The 20983-nt window shown below is 24.0% G+C and overlaps 2 protein-coding genes across 3 annotated transcripts; both read left to right on the top strand.

Annotated features, from left to right (window-relative positions):
- Positions 1-2412: 2412 nt before the first annotated feature.
- LOC112596572 (type 1 phosphatidylinositol 4,5-bisphosphate 4-phosphatase) lies at positions 2413-8004 on the top strand. Its single transcript, XM_025342329.1, has 6 exons — positions 2413-3422; positions 5836-6035; positions 6177-6386; positions 7326-7375; positions 7456-7601; positions 7675-8004. The coding sequence occupies exons 1-6, from the start codon at positions 3359-3361 to the stop codon at positions 7758-7760; spliced, it is 756 nt and encodes a 251-aa protein (XP_025198114.1). The 5' UTR covers positions 2413-3358; the 3' UTR covers positions 7761-8004.
- A 4136-nt stretch (positions 8005-12140) lies between these two features.
- Positions 12141-19219, top strand: LOC112596571 (G2/mitotic-specific cyclin-B3). Of its 2 annotated transcripts, none has more exons than XM_025342327.1 (10): positions 12141-12376; positions 14385-14502; positions 16994-17139; positions 17266-17451; positions 17520-17634; positions 17703-17933; positions 18000-18158; positions 18218-18392; positions 18686-18788; positions 18876-19217. In XM_025342327.1, the coding sequence occupies exons 2-10, from the start codon at positions 14386-14388 to the stop codon at positions 18934-18936; spliced, it is 1293 nt and encodes a 430-aa protein (XP_025198112.1). In that variant the 5' UTR covers positions 12141-12376; position 14385; the 3' UTR covers positions 18937-19217. The 2 variants fall into 2 exon arrangements, with proteins under 2 accessions (XP_025198112.1, XP_025198113.1); XM_025342328.1 differs by lacking the exon at positions 12141-12376 and adding an exon at positions 12505-12602 and having other exon boundaries at positions 18876-19219.
- Positions 19220-20983: the final 1764 nt, after the last annotated feature.

Below are 20983 nucleotides of genomic sequence, written 5' to 3'. Positions count from 1 at the left end.
TAGGTTTTTTGGTGTTTCAGAAAACACTCTCACAAGACATAGTTGAGGATTGAAGTATTTTCTTCTACTATAAAACATGTAGTACAAATAAGTCACATTAAAACATATAAAAATAAAAATTATAAAATAACACATCATTGTAAAATCAATAAATCATCACTCCACTCAGAATTTAAAATAAATACTGAAATAATGGAATGTATGATTTATCAGATTGATGATATTTTTCATAGAGTTATGATTATATTCAGTTTAAACTTTCTTTTACATTCAATACATATTACACATACACACATACATATATATATACAAGACCGTCGTAGCCAAAGGAAATTTAGGATTTAGACTCCCCCCCTAAAAAAAAAAAAAAAAAATTTTGAAATAAGATTGAATAGTTTTAAATGCTTATTATATTTGTAACGTGTACGGTGTACATAGTTTTATACTTTTTATACCCCAACTCCCCATCCCGATATTTTGTTGGCTACTGTTTTGGTATATACAGAGTGACTAAAAATCGCGCAACTACCCATCGTCTCAACGCGCGTTACTGTGCAGTTTCTCCCTTCCACGTTGTTTTGTTGCGCGACTTATGGTCACTCGGTATATAAATATGACGTATTATAGTACATAGGTACCAGAGTTTGTCAAACTTTAACTATCTACTTTATCATGTGTTTTTCCGCCTACTATCTCCTCACTCCTGATTATTTTTTCTAAAACCACTGAAGTGTTTTTTTAACATTGGTAACGAATAACGATAGTGACTCGGTACTGTCTACTATTGAATAGAGATTACCTACTGATCAAAATAATTATTAATTAAAAATATAAAAAAAGTTAGGAACTGATGGGTACCGCACTACTGTACATTAGATGACGAGTGACTTATGGACATGTTAAATTTGAATTCAATGATATATTACTGATAGATATATTGTGGATGTATTATTATATAAGTACGAAAAACGATTCTGACTCTGAGCGCAGACGGTCTGTCAGCTTATATCAGTAAGTATAACACTAAGTATATTTCGTATTTTTGTGATATAATTTTTTCATATAGCTTTTAGTGACTTATTTTACTTTTAGTAATATGGTAAGATTGATAACATTTTTTCCGAGAATATTGCGTTTATTATAATATCAGTATTTAATTATTAAAATAATATAAATTTATACCACATTGAATCAACTTATAAACTATATACACTATACACACAATTTTGAATTTAAAAACATCTTTTTATAAATACCGTAAACAGCAAAAATAAATTCAAAGTATAAATAGATATGTTTTAAAATAAGTTAAAAATGTTATTGTGTGAGGTAAATTTTATAATTTAAAATACAAAAATTGAACAATCTAAGATCTCATGAATAATATTTTTAAATTATAACAAAATAATTAACTTATCTTTATTTATTGTTAAAATAAGTAATACCATGTCCTAATTGGAATTTAAAATGTCCATAAAAAATAATTGTTTTTATACATTTTTTAGATTTAATGGTTTGAGTATGAAGTATGAACTACTAATTAAGAATTTTGTATTAAATTTTCAAAACTCGTCACAAAAAAGTTTTTATGAATTTTGACTATAAAATAGTTTGAATTTTGACAAATTTCATCAAAATTCTATCTTTAAATACATAATTGTGCCTAAATATTTAATATCTTATATTAATAATATTTTTATACAAATCCGAAAATAATTTTTGTGGGATCTTATATTAAATTTTCAAGAATCTTGACCAAGCGTTTAATTTTTTATTGACATTTATTGAAAATTTCTTATGCCTTTGAATAGCTCAAAAAAAATCAAAATTTTATCGCAAATAAAAACGATAAAATAAATATTTGGTAAAACTTTCAAGTAGGTATTTACAGTTATTCGTTGAACTTCGAGTTACATATTAAAATCAAATCGAATTTGTTAACAATTCTCGTTTTTTTCAGGTATAAAAATGAGTACTGGAAAATTTAACTTTGACCTCTCTAAAGATTAAAGTACCAAGTAGACCCACTTTATTACCCAATATTAAATCATTTTATCGGCAATTCTCCATCCACAAATAAAAATAAAAGTAAATTATTTTAACAAATCGTAAAATCAATACATTCATCGCTCCGTCCAGATTTTCCGAGTCTAAATTAATGACGACGTCGATGAAAATAACATAATATTTCGTGGGTTTCGACTTTCGACCGGTTGATAAGGAAAACCCACGACGTCGTCACCAGTGATCAGTGAATTAAAATTATGACGATTATTACTATAATACGACGTAGACTATCAGTAATTGACAGATAAGAAAGAGTAAAAAAAAAAAAAAACTAATAATAATAATAATCTCTGTCGAATTATTATTCATTAATAATCTTCGTGCCGATCTGAAACGATATTACTTCACGCCTCCGATATCCGGCAATAAACATTATTATATATTTTTTTCTCATAAAAGAATCGTGTTTATTTTGACGTTAGTGTCGTGCTGTCGTCGTCAACATCTCGCGGTTACCAATAGGCGTTAATTACAGAATTTATTATCGCCTTATAGGCTTATAGCCATTAGCCGTCACTCGTAAAATTATAAAATTATTAACATTCCAGTCGTCGTCCTTAGTGTCTATTATTTTATCTAATAAAATATAATTTTGTATCATTTTCGAAAATTCGAAGCGCGGTCGTTCTATCACGCCGACGGTATTTCTATCAATATTTTCGTGTCAATTTTATCACAGACAGTAGTCAATACTTTCGATTTCGTGTCACTCGTCGGTGCAATTCTTTGACCCGATCGGCTATCGCCAGCGCTCGAAAAGTCGTACCTAATCAAATTACGCTCAATTCAACTATCGATACAAATATCAACTTAATTGTTGTATAAATTATTATTTGTATCTCATTGTTGTACTGTTGTGCCCGTGCGTGGTGCGTCACACACGGTGACGACGACGACGAAGATCATTCGCCATATTGATCGCACAACGCGTTATCAATATTTTATTATTATTGTGTTTTGGGTCTTTGCGCCGACCAGCCACACACCGACACCGCACGACGGACAAATGTGAAGTGATAACAAAAAATAAAAACTAGCTGAAACACGACAACGGAGCTCGGAACGCTGCCGCCGCCCGCCGTATACGCTAGAGTGCTAGACGGAAGTTCTTTTTTTGACTTAGTTGCTATTCTACTTTAGTATTCCGTAGGCCGTTCTCGTTTGCGGCCGCGTTTCCCCCGTCGACCGCGTCTGTCACTCTTGTCGACGCAGTTGTATAATAGAAGTAATAACAATAGCTTTTGTATTGTATTTATTTCGTTGTTGATTGTCGATCGTAAAAAAAAAAAAAATGCCGGACACTAAACCGCTGTTGGACAACAGCGATTTGATCGCCCAAAAAGCGTCGGAAGCAGGTAAACACATATGATGTTATTTGTTTTTTTCAGATACTCTGTTGTTTTCTACATGTCTTAAGTGTACTAAAACCTCAAAGGTTATAATGACTGTATATTAATATATCATGTGTATGTAGTGTACCTGTATAATCTAGTCGTCTTGCAACAGATCAATGTATGGTTGTAGTTGTATTTGTAGCGTCGAAAAGTTTTTTTCTAGTTACTTTTGTCCTTATTCTTTATATTAGATTTCATCATAATTGATTCAAGACTATTAGTCCTTTTTAGGTACCACACTACTAGTTGTATTAACATTGTAAGTACTCTTAAATACTTTTTGTTCATAATTATTTTTCATTATACATTCAATTCTCTGCATAATTTCATTATATTAAGATAATAGTTTTTTTAAATTCTGAACTTATATAACAAAGACACACATTTAGTGAATGTAAATCTACTTTCAAGGTATTTTTTGTTTACTTCTAAACAAATATCATGCATTACATTTTTAATTTTTTTAGCGTACTTAAAAACTAAATTTTTAGATAAGTACCTAGATTTTTATATGATTTAAACAATGTTCCATGGCAACATATACTTTCCTTGATGAGAAATTAAATTCTTTGTTACTGTAAATTGTTAAATGTGGTTTCTTTGGAAATTGTGATTTTAATCACAATATTTAAATATTGAGTTCTAAAAATTAATTTATTAAAATTAAGTCCATATATTAGACATTTCATCGGTAACGGTCTAATACGCGACCTACACCATAAATGTAAAATACAAATAATTTTAAATAACCTTTTTTTTATGACACTTATCAGTGTCGTCTATAACTGTAATATTTCAGTTTATATTGTTATAAAACGTATTTTTTATATCGGTCAAAAAGTTATCAAAAATGGTTTTTGGATTTTGACACGATCTCCACCACTTTTCTCGGAGTTGTTTATCTAGTAAAGGAGATGCCCCATTCTTTTTAATATTATATTTGGATTTTATAATTCTCCATAAGCCTTCAGTTTATTGAGTGTATGCTCCTGTTTCCAGGTCTATAAAAAATTCTGAATGGTTAACTGTTTGATGAATATATCCATGTTGATTTAATGTTGAGTATGCTCTCCATTGGTCATTATGAATTGTCGTTTCTGTTTTATTTCATTTTTAATAATTTGTTAAAGAGTTTCTCGGTCCCGTTTTCCTACGATAAAAAATCACCGTTCTAATAATAAGTACTAAATGATAATAACTGTGATAAAGAAACATGTAGATCAACATAATCTTATCAGTAGGTCGAGTAATATTTGTAGGACGCTATTGGACCGTTACCCATGTCATCCATTAATGAGTGAAATACTTAAATTGTCATTTAAATTTCATCATAATATAGTATTTAGGATTCTAGATTATAGAACACATATCTATGAAAATGGTATTAATTTAATTTAAAATAATTGTGGAAAATATTTAATATAGAACATGTATAGTTGAAGAAATTTGTAAAAATAAAAGTAAACTAATTTTTTTATGAATCTTATGAAATAATTTTACATTTTTCTAAGTTTTTTAGTTGAATTTTATAAAAAAAAATATTTACTTATAAATCCAAGTCCTAGATAATAGTGTGTGCATTTATTTTTGTTTTCTTATTAATAAAGTGAATATACATTTAGGGATATTTTATTATAAAATAGTTAAGACTAGTAAACTAAATGTTAAAGTGTAAAGTTCAATAAAGAAATAAATATTAAATTACAATATAATTGTCTTATACTATGCAATTAAATTCCACTACCTAATATTTATCTTAAATTATTTTTGTGTTTTTGTAACTAAATAAATTTATCAAGCTTTACAAATATAGGTATTAAAATATTTTAATGGTTAGTATTTTACTTATTAATACCTAGTTAAATAATTATGTTTTATTTTACTTTAATAATTTAAAATTGTAAATATTTTTGAATAAATTTCAATATTTTGTGGGTATATAATAAAATATTTTATATTTATTAACTGATCTTCATATTTATTAATTTTTTGAACATTCTCCACTTAAAGAAGTTTTAAATGCCTAATTACACACAACTCCGCTCATTTTAAGAAGGAACCTCGGCAGAAACTAGTTTACATCTTATGTCAAACTAACTACATCAGTTCATCTTCCACCTAGTCAATGACATTTACCTGCTGGTCATAAGGACACACTTCGGTTGCCAAGGTTCCTTCTTAATATGAATAAAGTATTGTTTTACATGTTTTAAAATAATAGTGTTCTTTTTTAGTGGTTAGGATTTAAATTACCTACTAAAATATTTTTTTAAGTTTTTTAATTTATATTTATATATATTATATACATTAAGTTATTATTGAAATGTATGCATAATTTTCATGCACAATGTACAATCAATTATAATATTTTTAGATTCTCCTTCATCATCTATTATTGGTTCCAATACATTTCCCACTAATGTACCAAATGAAAATTCAGAATTTACAGTTCCTGAGATGGGGCCTGAAAATGCTGCTTCTAAAGTGACATGTAGAGTTTGTCAAGAAATGATTGATGTTATCGGTAAAAGAGAACAACATGTTGTAAAATGTAATCGTTGCAATGAAGCTACTGTGAGTAAAATTAAAATGATTTTGTTAATTTTAAAGTTAGAATATACATTATGTATTTTGTATATTATATTAATGTTTAATGTTGTAATGTTCATTTTAATCAACATTGCATAGTTATTAAATTACAATTACAAATTTTAGCCAATAAGAAGTGCTCCAGCAGGCAAAAAATATGTACGCTGTTTGTGTCATTGTCTTTTGATTTGCAAAAGTACATCACAACGTATTGCTTGTCCTCGTATAAACTGTAAAAGAGTTATTAATTTGGCACCAAGTCCAGTAACACCGCCGATTCCTCAAGTTCCGGGCATGTGTCGTGTTACTTGTGTGCACTGCCAGGATACATTCCTTGTAAGTATTAAAAATATTTAAATAATTTCATGACTATTCTATCAATATTCTTAGCTAAAAATTATTTTGAGTAAATTATAAATTATTAAGTGATAAGTGTAGGTATTAATTATAAATACTTTATTGTTAATTTAATATAACAATTTTTTGAATTATAGTATTAACATTTTAATAGGTAGTCAAATACTTGTTTTTTTTATAATAATGGAACTTTATTTTTAAATTATATAACTTATTATTATTTAAATTATTTTTGAACTAATTTAACCTAGGAGAAGTATAATATTGAAAAATTCAAAGAAAGGTATTATTGGTCATTTCAACTATTTTATATTGTTCAAAAGTTTGTTTACTCAATTATTTGGATATATATATTATTTATTATAGTAAAGATATTTCAAAAATAACCCTCACCTTCTAACAAATAATACATCATTTTTATATACAAAAATGTAAACTATTGATTTGGAGTACAAGAATAAATGATTTTTTATTAATTTTATAGAGTTACTTAATTATTATTTAAAAAAAATACTAAAGAATGAGTAAATTAATAAACAATAATTACTCATTTGAATTCAATTGAGCTCATGGAATTAATGACCTTAATAATCACCAAAATAAAAATAACTTTGGTTTTACAGGTCAATAACACTTTTTCTTGGTTAAACTTTATCTAAAATAATATTCATGTTGATATTTCTTATTTGTATTAAATAAGAAAAAGTAATCTAATATTTTATATCAGTGTTTCCCAAATTTTTTCTTTGCCAGATCTCTTAAGAGATAAAAAAAATGATGTGGACCCCTTAATAAAAATAAAAACAATATTAAATAATTTAATATAGTATTTTCAATATACATTTTGTCAACCACAGTTTGGGAAATGCTGTTTTAAATATTTAAACTTTATTAATTATTATTCAAATTATATTTCAGTTTAACATGTTACAAAACGCATTGGCTAGATGTCCACATTGCCGTAAAGTGTAAGTATCCTCTTGTTTTTTTTTCTAAAAAATAAAACTAATATTGCATTAATTAAAATATTTATTACACTTAATTATAGGTCTTCTGTTGGCCCCGAATTTGCCAAAGCAAAAGCCATATTTTTTCTCATTTTATCTGTTATATTGTTTATTATTGGTGGGGGTGTTGTATTCTTCACGTACTCAAATGCAAAGGCTCACGGTGGTTATTTCATTATTCATATTGGTTAGTATTGAAATTAAATTAATTAAAATATATTTCTGTTCTTATAATGTTGGCATATTTTATTGTTCCACAGGAATCCTCATTTTAACACTATTAGCACTTTGGAAATGTATATATTATTGCCGAATTAAAGTCAGCTCTATCGATGGACCTGTTTAAAAGATAATAAGTTATATCATTAGAATATTGGTCATTTTAAATGTTAAAAAAAAAATTATTTTATACTATGGTAAATAATTATTGTAGTTTTATACCACTTTATTTTTTATGTATTAAATGTACTTGTTGAATCTTATAATACGAAGAAAATGATTCTATTTACAAGTGTACACTTGTACAATGATGTTGAATAATAATAATAATAATTTCATATTATTGCTATTGTTGATGACCATAATCTTCTATTTTAAGTAAAACAAAACAAAAACAAAAAGGGATTAAAATATTCTTCAATCTAACATTTATGAAATTTATGTCTATTCCAGATAACCTAAGTTCATTAATTAAATTATATTATATATTATCAAATAAATAAAAAAAAATTATATATATATATGATTTCTTAAACTTATTTACTGACAAAAGATATCAATAGACATTATATTTATTATATTATTTTTTACGCATCTTTTGTTCATACTTATTATTTGGATTATGTTATTTTATGCTAAATAATTTATATATCATTATTTTAATGTAATTGTAATTATTATTAACATCATACTTGTATTGTATTCTATTTAAATATAAAAATAAAATCTAGCTGAAAATATTACGTCTATATTTTGATGACAGGTGTTATTTGTTATTGATAATGATTTGTTGAAATATTAGTTTTACTAATATAATTCATAAATCTTCAATAATATTTGTATATTTTTCACAGTATTTTACCAGCAAGTGTGTTAACACTAATCCACTGAATTAGAATACAACTTATTACTGATTTTTTGGTTTTTATGATTATTTATTTTGTTATTTTGAAAAAGTTCTTTTTAATTAATTATTTAATGATGTTTTAATGACAAACATTTTAGCAGATACAGTTCAAATTGTATATTTAAGAAATTATTGTTAGAACTTTGGCATGTCATACATTATATTTTGTAATATATAAAGAAAAATCACAAACAATACTGAAGATCCAGAAGCTGATCTAGTTGAGATAACTTATAGATTGTTTGCTTTAGTTATCTCATATAGGTATTTATGTACTGTTGCAAAAACTTAGACTCTGTTTAAAATATATAGTACTCTATCTCCTGCATAGTATTTCAGTTTTGGGACATCACAAGCTGACCGTAGTGATAGTTCTTATTATTAGAGTTAACAACTGCTCTCATCAAATATTATTGTTGCCCAGCCTTTAAAAATAAATTTTGTGTAACAAATACATGAAATATTAATTTATAACAATAACATTGTTTACTTAAAAATGAACTTCTTGAGTCTTTATTTGACTAAAAAAAGGATAATTTTTGTTTTTTTTTTCAATGTTATAATAAATGTAGGTACTTATATTGCAGCCCCAACTTGGAAGTATTTGATGAGCTCAACCTAAATACTCAACTTGCTGACATCTTCTTTATTTGACACAAATCGTAACCAGTTTTTCCATTAACACTTTTTTTAATTAGAATTATTCTCACTATAATTTAATAGATAATCCATGAAAAAATATACATTTTTACAATTTGTTTTGTCATGTTGTTGGTAAGTACCCTAACCCGTAGAATAAAATATACTCTGTGCCTAATCTATAAGAATTTTTAATCATAATCATATGAAATATAAATTAAGATGACTCATTTATGTTATACTATTTGTGTTTTCTTAACTTTAACTAATATTATAGATTTAAAGACTTATAATCGGCTATAATCAAATCTAATCAATTTTGAGTGAAATAACAGTGTACAAATGTGGCGTTCTCTTAAGAACATTTTGTAAAAAGGATATCCAGCAATTATAATTAGGTTTAGGTCCCAGTCACCAAGATAATAATAATTAGAACTCAGCATTTAATAGCTCTATGATAATATTATTGTATTCAGTATTATTAAAATTAAATTAATTAACTACTATTAAGTTACAATCAAACTTTTAGTTCAGACATTTCAGACATAAGTTATTTTGTAATAATATAAGTATTGTGCTTGTATGCATCAAATACATAGCCTGACATACCTAGCTAAGTACTTCAAAAGATCATAGAAAATAGAAAGAAAGTAAAATGTTAATAGTGAGCATGAACTTTAAAAACGGTGTCCATTTTTAGAGCTCATGTCTGGTACCTATATCGAACCTACCTATAAAATTTTGCATCAAATTTTTGAAAAATAATCTTTAGATAATTTCATATTTAAATTATAATTAAAAGACGATATTTTAGTCATTTTACTAAATAAATATCAAATTACTAGAATGTCTAATGAATATTGATATTTGATAATTTTATAATGTTACCACAAACATAATATAGGTACCTATTCAACAAGATCTCGCAATTTTCTATGAATCTTTACTCTTTAGCAATCGTATATGATAGATATATTTATAAAATTATAATATGTTATCCAGTGAGCACTGAGCATTTCCAATTTTAATTAAGCATAAAATAGTATGACATTAACATTGATAAGACTGACAGTTTAAAACAAAATGTTATCACATTTTGATTCCTTAAGAACTAAGAAATACACAAGTAAAAAATTATTAATTTGTTTTTTTGGTGTTAGTATTTTTTTCTTAAAGTGTTAACCATTAAAAATATGTTTGTTTATTATAAATTTTATATTTAAACTGAACGAAAATTTGAAGATAAACCTTTTTTTTTGTCAATACAAACAATTTGCAGCATTTCGTACTTCATGTTAGTTGATTAAAAGTTAAAGCATAATTTTATTTTCAATTTAAAACTTTTTAATCAACAAGCGAGCTAATACATATTCTAAAAAAATTAATAAAATAGTACTGAAACATAAGCTAATATTATTCATAGCACACATCATCAAATAGAAATACATTTTCTTCAAAAATAAATAGTAGGTTTAAAAAAAGAAAAATCTTTTCTCAAAAATTGTCCTTATAGTTTTCATTTCCTTAAATTGGATAACAATTGACAAATTATTTGAGTAGACTATAATATTAGTATATCTATGCTTGATATTATTTTTGATTTATGCTACAGTTCTTTTAATTGTCATAATAAATGGAATATTGAAAATTTTGGCTTAAAAGATCAAATTTTTATGTTTTTTCTTAAAATTAAGATTAAATTTAGCTTACCCAGATTTAAAACTAGCGAATCCACAGTTGATAATATTTTATTAACATTAATTAGTGTTTTCGTGTAATTATGTGCATTAAATAAATGAATACAGTACTTTCCAAAATTATAAGATAATATTAAATATTAAATAATATAATAATATTAGATGTTATAATGATCATTATTTATTATGTATATAAGGTAATACAAATTAACACTTTTAAAAATATTATATCATTTTTACAATGAACATGTAATTTTTATTATATGATTATTATTTATCAATCTTTTATAATTATATTATGAAAATTTATTAAAATATCAATATTTAATGACTAATTTGGATCATAATTTATTTTAAAAGTAACAAACTTTTGTAGTTCACATAAGAATTGCAGATGAAATCTTTGCCATGTAAATTTGACCTCGAATTTGGTCAAGTATTTAGAATTTCAAATAAAATCCAGCTTGTGACATAACTATATTCAAAAGAATGCTCTACTTTGGAAAATATGTTTGTCTTCAATAAAATTAATGATGCACAAAAGCTTAATGAAGCTATTCAAAATCATATTTTTTTACTGTAATAAAATTGTTTTCAAACATCAGCAAATTATCTAATAAAAAGTAATTTCTACTGACCTTAAGAAAAATTTTCAAATAAAAATTAGTGACAATTAATTGGTACACAGAGAACCAAAACAAAACCATGAGCAAGTAGATGGCTCAATAAATGAAAAACCACAACAAATAAACATACATCAATACATATAAAGGAAACATACAGATTAGGTAAAACAGAATTAAATGCAGGGAAAATAGTACTTACTTCTACATAAAAATTGTAATGGTAAAAGGTAAAACATATTATTAATAATACTTAACCAAATGATTTGTACATAATATGTGTAGTAAAAAAGTACAAAATACTACAAATCGTTTGAATTGACGAAAAAAGAGTTTAGCTTCATATTTTTGGTCGGCAAGTGTGTAAAAACTTGTAAAGAACATGTTCTGACTTTTTATTCTTTTTAATAGTTAATGATAGTAGATACAAACACAAAAATAATGAATTTGTTTTACCTAAGTATTTGTTATGCACTGAACTGTGATAACTGATAACAGTTTGCTTGAACCATAGAGTACTACCTATATGGTTTGAACCCGTCAGTCTTATCAATATACAATATGACGTCATAATATTTATGCCTGAACAACACGGTTTCGTACTTTGATAACGCGTAACGGTTATTATATTTTTTTCCGTATTATTACTAATAATTACTAATTGGTTTATGGTTATTTCTTTTAGTGATAATATGGTCTGATCGGTGTTCGTCGTTTGGTTCCATTCGATTGTTTGGTAAACGTGCGTAGAGTGTGGACAAAATACTGTCTTATAAATAAATCTCTGTTAGTTATTATCATAACATCATCATAATTATTATTTTCGTTATTTAATATAATCGCAAGCGTGAACATCAGTTCGCTTGTCCATTATCAGGTAAGTCTACTCTGCAGTTTATACTGTCTTGTTCATTGCTGTTTTAGTAACTTTTATTTGTTAAGTGTTTTGTTTTTATGACATTACCAATGAACATTTCATTGTAAACTGTTTTTTCTATTATTTTCAATAATATGTTTGTTATAATGCAATTAACTATTTTGACTGTTTCTTTGTAATTAACATAATATTATGTGTCAAAGCACAAAATTGTTTGAACTTCCAAGTAAAATATATTATTATATTTTGGTTATATTTCAAATTTTTATATAAAGCTAAATGTTCATTGTATGATTATTGAATCATCCAGATTATTATTCTTGATATGTAAACAAAGCATTCTTATGATAACTCAGTATTTTAATTAGTGGAACGTGCCGACATAAAATATAGCATTTGTACTTGGAAAAATATCATAAACTCTTAGTATAAATATTCATTCTATACTACCTATCTATTACTGTTTTATGTAAATACTACCTAACCATAAAATAGTATAAATATTATTATGATCATTTATGAGTATAAACATTATGATTATTATTATATTTATTATTTTGAATCACCATGACGTATCTTATTTTTATATTTCTTAGTGTTAATATGTATATTATTATATGAAGCAATAATTAAGTTGGTTTACTATTGTCAATGGTTTAATATATTTAAAGTTTTATAGTTTAATTTACTTTTTAAAATGTTTGTAAAAAAAAGTCATACAAAATAATAATTTATTTTATCTAAAATTATTGGATTTAATATTTTTTACTTCAATTATTATTATAGTCCCACTGTTATTTCTGAATATTAAAACAAAATAGTTTGAACTTAATACCTTTTTTATCATGTTAATAATTAATAATTATTCAAATCTTTCCTATTTAATTACTTAGGCATTATTCAAGTTTTAGAAATTCATTTAGAAATTAACTAGTATATAGAGGCTTCACAAAATAACAACAGACATTCCGATAGCATAGCTATGTTAATATCAGATATAGGGAAATTTATTTATTTATTGATCATATTAATTTAACAATTTAAAAAATAAAACATTTCACACTATGTAAAATGTACATATTGTACCTAATGTTAATAAATTAATTTATGGATTATTTTATTCTTATATCTAGGGCTCAGATTTTAAAGCAAATGCTTCTTTTTTTATACGTGAGGTAGACATCCAATTTTTATGCATAAATGTGTTTCATATCATTCTAAATCTAAATAAATCTTTTTTTTTTTACTTTTTAGGCTTTTTTTGATGTTAATATTTTTTATACCTTTTTGTAATTATTCCAACTGTAGTACTTAATATTGTGCTACAATAAAAAAGATTTTTAATTAATAAGAAATGTAAAAATATGCTTCTTAGTTATATATTACTGTAGCCTATTGTTAGTAGGTTCAGTTCTCAATCTAACAGTTTGACAACTTGTATACAGTATAATATGCATTGATCACATCAGTAGATGTAATGTGTTTGATTTTGATGTATAAAAACATTTTGTCTGATAATAAATATAGTTTCACTACTGAATCTGGTTGAATACATGATTGTTAATTTTGTTTTTAAATTTTTTTTGTTTAATTTTGTATCTAATTTTTGGTCATTACTTTTTATTTATTTTTTATTATTATTGCTTTTTTCAAACAATTTCACGTTTTTATATTTATTGTGCTTTAAATCCTAGTAATACTTTTATTTAATAATGATGGTTAGGTTAGGTTAACAGCTTAGACAGTCTAAAACAATCTAAATATTTATTACTAAAAAGAATTGGTATACATCTATTTAAATATTAATTTATTATGGTTAAAATAAATTAGTGATTAAATGTGATTTAATGCATTATTAATAAATAAGCTAATAAATTATATCTACAAATTTATCAATATAGAAAATATAATTATTATTCCTAGTATCAAAACTTTTGTATTTTGATAATTCTTAAATAACAACTTGACTAATTGTATTTTATGTTATGTTTTTAAAATTTTATTTTAGAATGCCACCTGTCACTCGACATCAGTTAAAAAAAACTGGTTTGAAAACCGAACCTTATTCTAAAGAGAATCGTCCATTAGATAGAAGAGCTGCTTTGTTAGATCTTGTATCAAATAATGTAAGTAGTTTTTTATTTTGTCTTTTATCTCATTATTCATACATTTAAAAATCATAATTTAATTTATATATTTATAACTATAATTCATAGTATACTTGAACTATAAATTATAAAAATTATGAACAGGTTTGTTTTAAAATAAGAGTTTGTGATCATTAAATGTATTTTTTTTATTCATAAAAAATTAAATAATATTAACTTTTTTATGAATTAAAATGTATAGCTTATGTAGTTGATTTAATTAAAATGTAACTACATTGTAAATCATGATTCTGATAATCTTAATTTGTTCATTAAAAAAGATAAAAAAGTTATAAAGAAAACAATTAACTTCTAATTAAATAAGTGTTGTTAATATTTTTATAAACCGTTTTTAAAAAAGATAGTTAAAAAATATTCATTATTTCATAAATTAATAAACAAACATTTTAAGTAACTTAACTATTATAAGATCAATATTTGATAAATTTTAAAACAACAGTTTTGGTAAAAATTAAGAACCAATATTAAAGGAAAATCGATACAATTAGAAATTAAAAATAATAATAATACCTTATTAATTTTAAACAGTTAAAAAATTATTATTTAAATATAACAATTTTAAAAACAATTAAAATATATTTTTTGAGGTATAAAACATTTAAATTTAAATAAATAGTTAATTAATATAAAATAAATAATAATCCATGTGTTTACTGTTAGGTTCAATTTTTTTATGGTACTAGTTTAAATATTGATCGCTATTAAAAAAGTCATATGACCTTATGGTAATTCAAAATAATAATTATTATTGTACCTTAAGTTATCTGTTACTTAATGAGAAAAAAATATTAACATTTAGTATTTTAAATTATGATTTCTATAAATATATTATGTTACAAGCAATGTAAACATTGCTGCCCAGTCATTATAGTACTGACGGATTATAATGGGCAATGTTTGCAAAAATATACATTAGTACACTACCTAGGGTGTATAGAATTGTCTAGTCTAGCTTAGGAAATATAAGCCAAAAGTTTTCATTTTATGATTTAAACCTGTTTAATCTTATTATTACTTTATAAGTTGAATATTATTATTTTAACTATTTATTTTTACAATTATTGGAATGAAATTTTGAGTTGCATTTTTTCTTGCCACCTTACATCTATATTTTTTATTTGAACATTGTTAGGAAATATTTACATTTATTATAACCTTGTTCTCCTAAATTTGCAAATTTTTTTGCTACTTCTCTCAATATAATAGTTAGGTCAGGAACATTCTCTAAACTAACCAATTTTTCTTTGCACCTAGTAAACTGGTTATGACTATATATGTGTTCCAACTTTCCTTCGATGGTATATATCTTATAATTATTATCATTTATCATGAACTAAAATAATAAATTAAAATTATATGTATTGTATTTAAATTTATGGTAAAATTTGTGTTTTACCTGATAGGATAACTCCAAAAATACAACAAAAATCCCTGTCTTCATCAGGTATTTTGATTTTGATAGTTTCACCAATTTTTCCTTCGTAAAATCTTTTTTTAGCTGATTTTTTATTCAATGTGCTTGAATTTTTAAATTAATGACTGACTGTTCTTACAGCAGTTATTTTATTTATTCTATTATTTATTTTTTCTTCAATCAATATTTCATCAACTTCACAATGATTTCCAGTATTCATGTATGTAATAGCCACTTCTATATCTTCAGTTTTTAATTTAATAATTATTGATATTAAAAGTACTAATGATTTTAATTCAATTTTAACATAACATCCAAACATTGCTTTATATAGGTTGTATTTTGTTCCATAGTGTAAGGATCAATTTTTCATTAACTGGACAAATTCTAGTTTTTCAATTTTTAGCTTGATTGACTAGTAACCAAGTAGCAAGTATATTTTTCACATTTTGGTTGGCCTTTTAACAATACCTTGAACTTGTAAATGTCTCAGTTTTCTGTGTATAATTTTTAAATCTTCCCTGTTATTACATAATTTGTTAATTATTTTGTATATTCTTTTATGCTCATACTTTATGGTTTTGTCCACCACGACTGATAGTTAAAAAAGTATCATTAATAATAGTAAAAAATTCTTTATTAAAAACATAATACTTAAAATTATTACCTTTACTCATTGGAACAATTAATTTTTCCACATTGGATATTGTTTTAACATTATATATTTTTTTAAGTTTATGGCCTCTTGATTTCAGTTGAAGTCATTTTACTTCAAATATTAATTCATAATTAGTTTTATTTAAATATATTATACTATTATATTGTGTATAATTATATTATATAATAGAATAATTATATTGTTTATTTAACACATATTAAACAGTAAAAAAAAATCTCTATTATTAGTTTTGTTGTATGTAATGTAATACTCTTGCAAAAGAAATTAAAAATATTTGTATTTATTTATAACAGAAATAAAACATATTAGTAATTTATTTATACTTGTTATTGTAAGATTGAATTAAAATTTTTCAGGGTGCCAAGACGTCTAACAAATTAGAAATTGTCAAAGATGATAATTCTACAAAGACTGATAAGACATGTAAGGTAACACAACAAAAAATAGAAATTACCCAACCTGCTATTATCAAAAAGCCAGAGACTCGATCAAGTATAAAAGAGTTAGTATTATTTTATTTTTAAAATTGTATTATTCAATAATGAAGAAGTAATATATATTTTAGATATTTACAATTTCTAAACATCTAAATTATATTTATAATAAAAATTTGTTGTTTTAATTTCAGAACTGAACGTTTATCTTTAAATAGTTCAGAAGATAGTAATCTATTTAAATCAACTCTTGAAGAAACAGTAGCTTCAAGAAATTCTGCAAAATCTGATGAACTGTATATAACTGCTGTTGATAACACTCACAGTTCCTCTCTTGAAATCAACCACTCAGAATTATATCATTCTGCTGCACTAGAATTGTATGTTAATAATTACTCTTCTTTTTTTAAATTTCTATTAATATTGTATCAATCTTGTTCTGTTATAGGAGTGTCAATAGTAATGAAGAGGAAATATTTGAAATAGATCAGGCCAGTTGGAATAATTTCATTTATGTGGGTTGTTATGCAAGAGATATTATGAAATATCTCAGGCAAAGAGAAGTAACTTTAAAGTTTTCACTATAAATTATTGAAGCAATTAAACAATATATTAATTTATTCTTTCATAGGATCACTTTATTATCACTGATTACATTAATAAACAACCCGAAATAACTGCAAAACATCGAGCAATTGTTGTTAATTGGTTAGTAAGCTTACAAGAAATGTATGGTTTAAATCATGAAGTATTGTACATGGCTGTCAAACTAATTGATCTATATTTAATGGAAAATGAAACATTACAAAATAAATTTCAACTTTTGGCCTCTGGAGCATTATTATTAGCTACTAAGATTGATGTAAGTAAAAAGCACTTTCTAATACTTATTATTTAATTCAAATTAATTAACTTTGTTCTTGTATAGGAGAGGGGAGAGCCAGGTTTCCCATACGATTTAGTCAAACATAGCAAGTACATTTATACAGAAGAAGAATTATTTCTTACTGAAAGGGAATTATTTAGAGCTTTAAAGTATGATATCAATGTTCCTTTGTCATATGTATTTTTGAGGCGATATGCTCGTGTAAGTGTTTGGTTATCATTCATTGCTACTGATGTTTTAATTTTCACTTCAATTTTTAGTGCATGAAATGTCAAATGATTTTATTAACATTAGCAAGATATATATTGGAATGCAGTTTATTAGAATATAAATTTGTGATTTTAAAAGATTCATTGAAAGCTGCAGCGTCCTTATACTTGGCATTTAAAATGTGTAATAAAGAGATTGAAACAAAAGAATTCTTTAAATATACAGGTAATATTTATATTTTAATAAGAGAGCATTATTGAACAAGTATTGATCTAGTAATATCTGAGAATAATATTATGCAATTTTACAAGTGTTATTATTATTATTATTATTTATACAATAAAATATAAATAATAGATATTTATTTAAATTTATGAGTGTTTTAATCTTGTCACTCAAAATAATCTTTTATTAGGTTAATTTTAATAATATTGTCAATAGATCTTACTAACTAATAATATGATAATATCAAAATTATCTTTGCATTGAATCCTGTTATATTAATTATTTATTTTAAGATTATGAAGTAACAGCAATCAACGAAACGGTAATTGAATTAAACAACATGTTACATACTCAAAGTTCAAATCTGTCTGCTGTTAAACGAAAATATTCACACGAGTAAATATTTTTTAATAACCTATTTTAGAAAATTGAATAAAATTTTACACACGTATGGAAATTATTTTATTTTGTATTTTATTTCAGGACTTTTTTCAAAGTTGCTAATAAGTCATTATTAAGCAATTCCAAACTTACTTTTGACTAAACCAGGAATATTCAGCATGTTTGGGAATAAAAATGCATTTTTGTTTAGTTATTTACAGATATAATAATCATTGTTTTTTTTACTTTATTTTTTAATAAGGTTTTTTTTAGACGGGTCCACTTATTCAACAAATTACACATATTATATAAAACGTACAATGTATATTATCCATTAAAAATTGTTTTGTAGTTAATCACTTTAAAAGTAACTTGAAAAATGAAACTATCGTTAATCTGTATTTATAATTTACCGTCTTAAAATGTTAGAATGTACTCGATATGTACTTCTATATTATACGTATCACAATTTTTTTTTCTTATCAGACTGTTGTACTGATTCCACAATAAATGTTTTATTTTTATCATATTGATAATGTTATAGTCTGATGTAAACAAAATTACCTATAATTTGTATTATTGCCTCCCATCTCACTTTGAACTTTTTTAAAGAGATTAAAAAATTGTATGTAATGGTAGGTATTTAATATGTATTTTTTTTTTTTTTTAATCAATATATTGTAAGTAACTATATTATATAAAACTATAGTTGTATTGAACTCCTCTTTTCAATGTTATTTTTTGGGTATTGTCAAATTATTTTGTATTGTTAAACTTAATTTTAATAAAAAAAAAAAAAATTAAGTCGATTATGTTGTTAATCAATGATTAGTTTTATTTTATTTTAGTTATAAGTTACTAGAGAATGAATTTATGTTTAGATAAATAAATACTTTTTAGAATAAGCTATTTTAAAGCTGACAAAAATGTGCACAATTTAAATTATTCTTATTAAAATAACACCAAATTTATTTCATGTATTTTGCACGTTACTTACATTTTTAGTTTTTTTATTCTAATGCATATTTGTAATTTATTAGTAGATATTTAGTGTGTACAATAAACTAGATTATCTATGATCTTCATTTAATATTGATAAAATTAGGTATGATCACTTGTTATTGGTCAGATATAAAAGTTTGACAATGTGTATTTTATGTAGATTGAAATTTGTGATCGGTAAAGACTGAAATTACTTTTGTTTATTAGTGATTTTTTTTATTTATTTAATTTTTTTTTCATTATAATTTTTTATATCTAATAACAAGAAATGTTTTAAATATATTTAATTTGAAATATACATTTTAAAAATTATCTGATAATGTGGTTTTATCCATAAGCTACTGTCACAGTCTTAATAATCAAAAATAAAGTAGAAGCAATATTATAGAGTTACTCGTATTATTTTGTACTTAATTCAAAACTATCTTTCTTTACTTTAAATTATACATAGATATTGCCATACTGGAGTAATAAATTCAACTGGGTCCAAAGAATACAAAATAGTTTAATATTTTTATTATTGTGAATTATACTTAATAGATTTATGTCTTAAATTGTGAACAAATATTATAAGAAGAAAAATAATATTCAATATCAGGTACTTATAATTTGATTAGTAGTATTTATAATTAATATTTAATACATTTAAAATGAACACAAAATTTATTTTATGATTTTTAAACATTTATAAAACATATGTGCATATTATTATTATTACTATTTTTGATTAGTCTGGAAGACAACTTATGAAATATCTTGTATAACATTTTTAAATAAAAAAATTTCAAGAAATAATATTGTGTATAAAATATATTAATATTTGGTGAAAATTTCGAGTATTTACTGTTATTTTAAAAACTACAACAATGGTTTTGTTAAAAAAAAACCAATATACAACTTTTTATAGTTTTATCCGATTCTTAAAATCATTTAGCTTTATATTTTTAACGCATTAAAATCAATAGTACCAACTGGAAATAATTAGATATAAATTATTTTCAAAAATAACTTCTTATTCCATAACGTGAAATCGACACATAAGAAAATATTATTGTAAAAAATAAAAACAATATGGTTTATGGCTCAAGTCAAAATCTATAGTTTGATTTGAATTAAAGTCTATCAATCACGATTTATAACATTGATCATTAATTAGTATAGTATAGTTACTGTTGTTAAAATGTATATTATAGTTACAAGATCCGATT

The sequence above is a fragment of the Melanaphis sacchari genome, unplaced genomic scaffold (assembly GCF_002803265.2).
Source record: "Melanaphis sacchari strain LSU unplaced genomic scaffold, SCAv2.0 Contig32_pilon_pilon, whole genome shotgun sequence".
Classification (NCBI taxonomy): Eukaryota; Metazoa; Arthropoda; class Insecta; order Hemiptera; family Aphididae; genus Melanaphis; species Melanaphis sacchari.
This window is presented reverse-complemented; position numbering and strand designations above follow the sequence as displayed.

Bases quoted from the DNA above. Each gene is read 5' to 3' on its own strand.
- LOC112596572 (XM_025342329.1), top strand. From the start codon at position 3,359: ATGCCGGACACTAAACCGCTGTTGGACAACAGCGATTTGATCGCCCAA. The intron at 6,036-6,176 runs GTGAGTAAAATT...TACAAATTTTAG, and splicing joins ATCGTTGCAATGAAGCTACT to CCAATAAGAAGTGCTCCAGC. The intron at 7,376-7,455 runs GTAAGTATCCTC...ACTTAATTATAG, and splicing joins TGTCCACATTGCCGTAAAGT to GTCTTCTGTTGGCCCCGAAT.
- LOC112596571 (XM_025342328.1), top strand. From the start codon at position 14,386: ATGCCACCTGTCACTCGACATCAGTTAAAAAAAACTGGTTTGAAAACC. The intron at 17,934-17,999 runs GTAAGTAAAAAG...GTTCTTGTATAG, and splicing joins TATTAGCTACTAAGATTGAT to GAGAGGGGAGAGCCAGGTTT. The intron at 18,789-18,875 runs GTAAATATTTTT...ATTTTATTTCAG, and splicing joins AAACGAAAATATTCACACGA to GACTTTTTTCAAAGTTGCTA.